The sequence below is a fragment of the Monomorium pharaonis genome, chromosome 1 (assembly GCF_013373865.1).
Source record: "Monomorium pharaonis isolate MP-MQ-018 chromosome 1, ASM1337386v2, whole genome shotgun sequence".
In the NCBI taxonomy this organism is placed as follows: Eukaryota; Metazoa; Arthropoda; class Insecta; order Hymenoptera; family Formicidae; genus Monomorium; species Monomorium pharaonis.
In genome coordinates, this window is record NC_050467.1 from 33,013,414 (window position 1) to 33,023,074 (window position 9,661).

The 9,661-nt window shown below is 43.9% G+C and overlaps 1 protein-coding gene across 1 annotated transcript; it reads right to left on the reverse strand.

The window, feature by feature from the left end:
- Positions 1 to 594: 594 nt before the first annotated feature.
- LOC118647114 lies at positions 595 to 9,390 on the reverse strand. The gene is made up of 2 exons (XM_036291360.1): positions 9,354 to 9,390; positions 595 to 6,404 (listed from the first exon to the last, which is right to left on the reverse strand). Exons 1-2 carry the CDS (start codon positions 9,388 to 9,390, stop codon positions 595 to 597), a joined length of 5,847 nt encoding a protein of 1,948 aa, XP_036147253.1.
- Between the last annotated feature and the right edge of the window lie 271 nt (positions 9,391 to 9,661).

The window sequence follows — 9,661 nt, forward strand, 5'->3', positions numbered from 1 at the left end:
CATATCGGTGAGCTAAAATACTTAAAACATCTAATTTATCAGAAATAAATAATTGTTTTCTAATTGTAACGTTTCGGATGTACGTTTGCAGGCTCGTGCCTGTCGCATGCGTCAGCGGAATTATTGCTTCGATGACAATGCGAGCGAGAATATACACTTCTCTCGATTTGATATCATAGCAAACACTTTATTTTACTCTTCGGGAGGCCGGAGGCTTACAGTTGTGACTGAAATATGCGATCGTGTCTACTTGAGTGTGTAACAACGACGAGCGTGGTGAACAATATAGCCCGAAAAAAAACGCGCGCGCCAGAAGCAGGAAAGCGGAAGTAGTTCCTTCCTGGCGCAGTAATACCAAGAAAACGCGTCACGCGTCGCGGAAGCGCACGTGTCGGTATGACAGAAATTCGAGTTAACAGTTGACATCTTGGTGTGCTGGCGCTCATACAAATTTAGAGAGATAAACGATACAACGCCGCCCCCCTTGAAAGGCTTGCCTTTTAATATATAATGTAACGCTGCGAATAATGAATGAAGATTAACAAAATGGTTATAACTTAAATACTAATCTACCACTCTGACTAAAAGGTAACCTTAAAGACTATCGTCAGTAGTTTCTACGGGTAATATCGCAAGTTTGGTCAAAGGTCTAGTAAGAAGTCCCTTCGTAGTTTTAACATCCGCCGTGCAAACGATTCCATCAGATCCAATATGGATTTCATGAACACGACCCAATAACCAATTCAAAGGATGTAAATCCTGCTGCTTGACCAGCACGAGTTGACCGCGTTGCAATTGATTCCCCTTCGTAGCCTTCCACTTTGAACGCGTTTGTAAGGAGTGGAGGTACTCTAAGCTCCACCGACGCCAAAAATGCTGTCTTAGCTGTTCTACGCGCTGCCAACGTACCAGGCGGTTTTCGCTTAGGTCGGTTAAATCGGGAGTAGGGAAACTATTCATCGGAGTGCCAATCAAAAAATGACCGGGGGTCAAATACGCCAAGTCGTTTGGGTCCGCGCTCAACGCTGTGATGGGCCGCGAGTTGAGAATTGCTTCTACTTCACACAACGTGGTTTGCATCTCTTCATATGTCAAGTGAGCCTTGCCTATGATTCTATGCATATGATATTTAGCGGACTTTACCGCGGCCTCCCACAATCCTCCGTGATGCGGGGAACTGGGAGGTATAAAGCTCCACGAGATTTGCTGATCGCGTGAAAATGTTTTAACCTTATCCTGAACAGTGTCGTCATTAAGTAATCCATAAAAATCCCTTAATTGGGTTTGAGCGCCGACAAATGAGGTTCCGTTATCGGACCATACGTGAGAGGGTCTCCCCCTGCGCGATATGAAACGCTTGAACGCGGCTAAGAACGCATCCGACGTAAGATCACCGACAAGTTCTAAATGCACGGCCTTGACCGTGAAACATACAAAAACGGCAACGTATGCCTTATGATTACGCGCGTTTCGACGCTTTCCTTCTCGTAAGATTAAGGGGCCGGCATAATCAACACCACACCGTGCGAACGGCCTCGAAATAGTGACGCGACTGGAGGGAAGGGATCCCATTAAGGCCTCAGAGAGTACCGGCTTGACTCGGAAGCATCTGACGCATCTTAGGACAATTCTTCGTGTTGTTGACCGTAGTGAAAGTGGCCAAAAACGCTGTCGGACGGCGGCCATGGTGGCTTGAGTGCCGGCGTGCATGCTGCGTACATGTTCCTTTGAGATGATACGCTTCGTCAATTCGTGATCACGAGGTAATAGAATCGGATGGCAGGTGTCATGTGGTAAATTTGAGTTTCTCAACCTACCTCCTACTCGAATTAATCCGGAGTGATCCATGAATGGTGTTAGCGATAAAATTTTGCTGGATCTACTGATGGCTTCAGCATTGCTTAAGGTTTTGTAATCGTCTGGAAAGGAATGCTGTTGGACGATCTTACACAAGCGATGCAATGCAGAAGACATTTCTTCATGAGTGATGAACAATGTCGTAGCCCTTGATGATCGTCTGGCGAACCTAATGCAGTATGATATGATGCGGCAAACCTTGTCCAAATTCGAGTATTTGTCGAGGATTTCGTTGATTATGCTGACATCTACGATGGCAACATTGACATAAATTTTCTGAAGCTCCGGGATGTCGTTTCCAAGACGTGGAAGCTTGTTGACAGGCCATTGACACTCGCTCTGTTGCAAGAAGGCTGGCCCCTTCCACCACGTGGTAGCGTTGACTAATTCACGTGGGTTTAAACCTCGCGATAATAGATCTGCGGGATTCTGGGCCGACGGCACGTGCCGCCAATCCTCGGGTTCAGTCGCTCGTTGTATTTCTCCTATGCGGTTTGACACGAACACCGAAAATTTGCGGGAGGCTGATGCGATCCAATTGAGGGCTATGGTCGAATCTGACCAAAGATATATTTTGACGTTTGTTAAGTTGATTGACGCTCTGACCCTTTCAAGCAGCCGGGTCAGTAGCAAGGCGGCTGATAGCTCTAGCCGGGGTAGTGAAATTGTCTTCAGAGGGGCGACCCTTGATTTTGAGCCAAGTAACTCGCATTGATGGTCACCGTTCTTGAGTTTCGTTCGGACGTAAATGCAGGCTCCGTACGCATATTGACTGGCATCACAGAAGCCATGCACTTGTATCATCCTATTGTTTGCACTAAATTTCACGCGTCTGGGGATTGTCAATTGATTTAATTCGATCAGCTGGTTTTTGAATGTGGACCAACGAGTGTATACGGCCTGTGGGACAGACTCATCCCAATCGACATTTGAACGCCAAAGATCTTGAAGGATTAATTTGGCAATCACGATGGTTGGTCCAAGGAGACCCAACGGATCAAACAATTTTGACACTTCTGACAGCATTACGCGCTTGGAGACCGTATCGTAAGCCTTGTCAGGCTCATATGAGAAGTGAAAGGTGTCGGAGGTGGGATTCCATTGGACGCCCAAAATACAAGCGTTCGCTTCCTTGTTAATAACGACCGACTCCTCGACCTGACTAGTTACAGGAGTTAGTAATTCCTTGTTATTTGAAGCCCACTTGCTAAGTTCGAAACATCCTAGCCTCAGGAGCTGTATCGTTTCGTCGCGTATTGTTTCTACTTCTTGAAGAGTGTTACCTCCTGTGAGCATGTCGTCGACGTAAAAATCACGCTGGACGCATGACGCTCCGACGGGGTAGATCGCTGAATGTTGCTCTGCCAGATGTTTCAAGGATCTTGTGACGAGAAATGATGCCGGCGTTGTACCATAGGTGACGGTGACTAGTTCGTAGGTTACTACGTCTGCGGCAGGGTCGTCGCGCCACAAGATTCTTTGAAGTGGAGTTTGAGACGGATGCACCAACACCTGCCTGTACATCTTAATTATGTCGGCGGTCAGTACAAATTTAAACGTACGAAAACGCATCACGATTGACGTTAAATCCTGTTGTACGACCGGACCAACTCTCAACGTGTCGTTTAGAGATACTCCAGTAGTGCTCTTGCAGGAGGCGTCAAACACGACTCTGATCTTCGAGGAAGGCTCCGAGGTTTTGAAAACACAATGGTGAGGCAAGTAGAATGCTCTTATATCTTCGTTTGCAGTAATATCCACTCGCCTCATGTGACCGAGCGTTAGATATTCTGCCATGAATTGCGAGTATTGAGCCCTTAATTGAGGGCTGCGGGCAAGCCGCCGTTCCAAGCCTTGTAGGCGTTTTAAAGCAATCTGTCGAGATTCTCCTAATTTCGTCATCGCTGCGTCCTTGATCGGGAGTTTGACCACGTATCTTCCTTGTGCATTTTGTGATACATTTGTTAGATAGTGCTGTTCACAATATGCTTCATCTGCGTTATGGCTAGTAACGTTGGTGATGTCCTCTATTTCGCAGAAGCGTTTTATTTGATCATGTAATTGAACGTTCGATATAGTTGCTGCGAATGAATGTATATTTCGCGGAGGTGACGACACGATGTCCCGGCGCCCTGCCAGAATCCACCCGAAGTGCGTTTTCTGTAACGTCGGGTGCTCCGTGGAGGCCTTGATTTGTCCCACGCAAAGCAACTCCCAGAAGAACTCGGCTCCGATGAGCAAGTCGACCTTGGCTGAGACGTTGAAATGTGGGTCGGCTAACTTGAGGTTACGAGGTATGTTGTATGAGCTTCGTTGCATAGAGAGCGTCGGTAGTTTACCAGTTATTTGATCCGTGACAACGCAGTCAATTGTGATTGAATAAGAATTCACTCGGGATTGAATCCTTACCTTGACCGCTTGAGTAGCCTGCGAATTTGTATTATTTATGCCAGAAATTGATGTATTTAGCGGGCGTGGAGGCACTCCAATGATTCGTGCATATTCCATGGTGATAAAATTAGCTTGAGAACCAGAGTCCAATAAAACGCGGCATGGCTTCGTAGATCCGTTGCGGTCGAAGGCATTGACCAGCGCCGTGGATAGCATCGTGTACTCTTCACCGTGGCTGGTTGACGCGTGTGCTGACACGGTTGATGAGGAGTTTGGCGTCCTGGGTGCATCAGTGTTATCGCTGTTGCTGTCGTGGGTCTTTGGCGTGCTCTCTCCTGCATGTAGTAACGTATTATGCTTTGCCTTGCACACTCTGCAACCTCCAGATGTGCATTGGTCTAAGGCGTGACTCGGAAATCGTAGGCAATTGGTACAGATTTTACGATTACGAACCTCTGAAATCCTTCGGGAAACCGGCAGCGCCAAAAAATCCTTGCAATGGTACATGGCGTGTTCGCCCTTGCAAAAATTGCATTTTGCCTTGACGGTGGCGACACATGAAGTTTGGCGCTTCGCGTTGGATTGCGGCCGCTTGTGAGCGTCCTTGGATGAGACGTCGCTAGCCTTACTCGTGGCCTCGAGCATCTGGCATTGATGAATGATGAAATCATTGAGCTGCTTGAAGGTAGGAGGTTCCATTCCGGCTAATGAGGCTTGCCATTCTCGCAGTGTGGTTGCGTCCAGTTTTGAACTTACAATGTAAACAAGCAGGTCGTCCCACTGAGATGTAGGGCGTTTGAGCGCGTTAAGAGCTCGCATATGTCTGTTGACTCCATCTGCAATACGCCGTAATTCAATTAAATTTTCCCTTGTCATAGACGGCAACTCCATGATCGCCTCAATGTGTGTGTGGATTATGACACGTTTGTTGTCATAACGCTCCCTCAATAATCTCCAGGCTACGTCATAGTTCAATTCCGAAATTTCTAATGAATGTATTACGTTACTCGCATCACCTGATAAGGAGGATTTTAAATATTGCAGTTTTTGTATGTTGCTGATAGACGTGTTTGAATGTATGACCGACTTAAATGAGTCAAAAAAGGGAAACCATTCATCGTACTTGCCAGAAAAAGATGGAAGATTTAATTTAGGCAGTCGTACGTTGAATGGACCCTCAGATCGATTGGACGCGTTCGAGGTAGACGGTGAGCTCGGCGGGGCGCGTAACGCAAGTACGGGATTGAGAAGTTCGCGAATCTTAGCGGATAGTGAGAAGAAGGCCTCCTCGAAAGTACCGCGGTCGTTGATTTCGTTCTCGTCTATCGACTCGAGTTGAGACTGTATTTCATTGTACTGCGACCAGTACTCGTTTAATTTAATTTTGCGCTCTTCGAGTTGAGCCGCGACGGAAGGCGTTGCTACCGAAATACCTTGGACGTAAGTGCTTATACGCGTGCACGACCCCTTTACGACCGCACGCTGTCGTTTTAGCGAGGCCGGATCCTGCTCTGCGGACATTGCGAATGACGACCCTGTTCGAACGCGTGAGATATTACGAGACGACTTGGCACCCCGAAGTGAACAGTTACCCTTACCGAAATTGCGCGCCGAAGATTTCCGATGCAGGCGGAGTGCTGTCGTCCTCGGATGTGGTCGTGTGGAAAGTCCCTCAGTAGGTCCTTGCCGTCCTTCAATTCCGTGACGAAGTTCTGCTTGAAGCCGAGATCCGTCCCGATGGTGCGAGGCTGCGACGATCCGGGCGAGAGTCACCACGCGGCGATTGAAAGCTTGTAGGTTATGATCGGGCGGTCCCTTGCTGCTACTCGCCGTTTGCTGAATGTATCTCGCCGCTGGGAGCGTGGTTATTGTCTGACCTTTAATCTGATGCTGAGGGCTTAGTGGATGCACCAAGATTCGTCCCCGACGATGCGAGGCTGCGCCGATCCGGGCGGGAGTCACCACGCGGCGATTGAACGCTTGTAGGTTATGATCGGGCTGTCCCTTGCTGCTACACGCCGTTTGCTGGTTGCGCCTTGTCGTGGAGACGTGGCTGATTGCCTGACCTTCCTTGCCCCCTTGCGAAGATCCGGATTGGTATCCGGCTCGAAGGACCAACAATGTAACGTTTCGGATGTACGTTTGCAGGCTCGTGCCTGTCGCATGCGTCAGCGGAATTATTGCTTCGATGACAATGCGGGCGAGAATATACACTTCTCTCGATTTGATATCATAGCAAACACTTTATTTTACTCTTCGGGAGGCCGGAGGCTTACAGTTGTGACTGAAATATGCGATCGTGTCTACTTGAGTGTGTAACAACGACGAGCGTGGTGAACAATATAGCCCGAAAAAAAACGCGCGCGCCAGAAGCAGGAAAGCGGAAGTAGTTCCTTCCTGGCGCAGTAATACCAAGAAAACGCGTCACGCGTCGCGGAAGCGCACGTGTCGGTATGACAGAAATTCGAGTTAACAGTTGACATCTTGGTGTGCTGGCGCTCATACAAATTTAGAGAGATAAACGATACACTAATAATATTTAAATGAAATAAACATTGCAATCTAGCATCAAGAGACACGGTAGTGGCTCGCGCCAAGTGAAAGCGCAGCGCGAGTCCGACCGTGCTCTTTTACGCGAGTACGCGACTTGCGAGTACCCGAGATTATCGGATCTCAGAAACGGCTACACCGATCGAGTTTTAATTAGGCTCAATCGAAAGCTTGGGGTCGATTTATATTAGAAAACTATTTTTATTTTTCTTCTACATGTCCTATGAATGGAGATATCGTGACGCAAAGTCCGAAAAGCCAAAATTTCATCATTTAAGATACGTCGTCGTCATCATTATTATCGTCAACCTTGTAGGTATCTCTGCGGGTAGTGCGGGTGCCGAAATGAGGGACGAAATTCCATCTTTCCTATCTGTCACCATGTGGCGTTCGCATAGTCACTATAGCACCGTATATGGCAAATGTATAAGTCACGTGGGTCGCCAGTCGCTCGCTCGCGCCATGTACCAGCTCACGCGAAGTGACATGTATATTGTGAGGTTATATTGATCGTGTCTCTTAACTTTTTAACATCTCATCTATTTATTTAATCATCGACACCAATGTAAAATTAATTAATCAAAGAGTAACATAGTTCATTAAGATTTTACACTTGTGTCGATGAAATAGATTAGATGTTGTGTTAAAAAAATTGTGTATTTTTATTGCTATTGTCAATTATAATTATTGACAGCAACGTTAAATTAATTAATCAGAGAGTAACAAAGCTCAGATTTTACACTGGTGTCGATGAGGTAAATGATAATGTTGTAAGAATAAGAACTTTCACCTCACCACCACAATGGTATTACTTTTGTACTTTTGTCACCAAAATATCAACATATATTACTAGTAAAGTAAAGAATTGATTAACAATTACAGCAACATTTAACCAATACACAATTCTTCTACATTATACATCTTATCTGTCATTGACATTAATTTAAAATCTGATACTGGTGTTGATTAATGAGTCACATGGATTGCTCGGGCCACGAGTTAGCTCCTGTCAAGTGTGACATGTGTAGCAGAGGTTACAGCAACATTTATTTAATCAATACACAATTCTTCTGCATCATACATCTCATTTCTCACCGACACTAATGTAAAATCCGAAAGCTTTTTATTGTTGATTAATGAGTCACATGGATTGCTTCGGCTATGAGTCAGCTCGTGTCAAGTGACATGTGTAATGGAGGTTAAATCATTTATTTCTCGTTCATTAAGATTTTACACTTGTGTCAATGAAATAGATGAGATGTTTAAAATTGTGTAAACATAATTTCTTTGTGCTCTAATTGATAATCGTATTGATGGTAGACCGTCGTCGTCGAAGAACAGCTTCCTGCATCTTCGACGACGACGTTCTACCATCGACACGATTATCAATTAAAGAACAAAGAAGTTATGTTTCAGAATTGCTGTCGGTACTGAAAATCTATAGTTGTGTATAGATGGAACTGAGGAAACTACTTGATGTTCATGGTAAGAGACTAAAATCTATAATTCTATTCTAAGTTTGACAACATTCAGGAGTAGCATGGGAGAAGCGTGCACTGCAGAACCACGATTATGACAACAGATGGGTGCGTTGATGGAGATGACAGGTCTGTACGAGTTACTATAAACTGACTTCGCTGTTTATTATTTATGTTGTAACTTTAACACGTGTTAGCTTTAATAATTAAATTAATTAATAAATGCAGCCAGAGTTAAATATTAAACAGCAAAGTCAGTTTACATTATTGTATAGATTTTAAATTATCTAAAGTTATCTGAAATTAATTTTCTTTTGATTCTTTCAGAGTTTATTTTTATCATTAATCAATCTTGCAGAAGTGGTTTTGCACAAGGAGCAACTATTCCCCATACAATCCACAAACATCTTTGGGAATAGATGTTGTATCATAGATAGCTCAGATCAAATTGGCATACGACGGATATTGAAGTATGTATTTGTGACTAATCCTGCGCTCACTGGACAAAAAGCAGTCATCCGAGGAATTTTAATAACAATTCTGATTCATTAAGATATTGCAATATCAATTTCAATAGTAAGAGAGTGTGTTGAATCTGAATTTTGACTGATTTCCAGAAAAAAAATAAATTGATATTGCAATATCTTTACTAAAAAATTACTGAAATTCCTCGGATGACTGCTTGTTGTCCTGCGAGAGCAGGATTGTAATGTAAAAGTAACAAACAAATACGTACTTTAATATCTGTTATATGCCAATCTGATCTGTTGTATGGGGAATATTTGCTACTTCTTGTCCAAAACCACCTCTGCAAGACTGATTAATGGTTTATATAGAACTATGGTTTATATAAACTCTGAAAGAATCAATAAGATTAATTTCTAATAACTCTAGTTTAACTGAGATTATTAATTTAGGATTTACAATAATGTAAACTGACTTTGCTGTTTAACTTTGGCTGTTTAATTATTAAAGCCACGTGTCAAAGTTACAACATAATTTATGAAAAAGATAATCTTTAGATAATTAAATAAACAGCAAAGTCAGTTTATGGTAACTCGTACAGATTATACTGACCTGTCATCTCCATCAACGCACCCATCTCTTCTGTCATACTGGTGGTTCTGCGATACACGCTTCTCCCATGCTACTTCTGAATGTTGTCAAACTTAGAATAGAATTATAGATTTTATAACCTCTTACCATGAATATCAAGTAGGTTCTTCCGTTCCATACACAACTACAGATTTTCGGTATCCACAGATTCTGAAAATAACTTCTTTCTTTGAAGGTTTCAGTATTATTATAAATAAATTTTTGTTCAATATTACTTATTTTATTTCATTTTTTTAAGATTATTAAATACATCAATGAACATTGAAATA

Bases quoted from the DNA above. Each gene is read 5' to 3' on its own strand.
- LOC118647114 (XM_036291360.1), bottom strand. From the start codon at position 9,390: ATGACAGAAGAGATGGGTGCGTTGATGGAGATGACAG. The intron at 6,405-9,353 runs GTCAGTATAATC...CGCATGCGACAG, and splicing joins TGCGTTGATGGAGATGACAG to GCACGAGCCTGCAAACGTAC.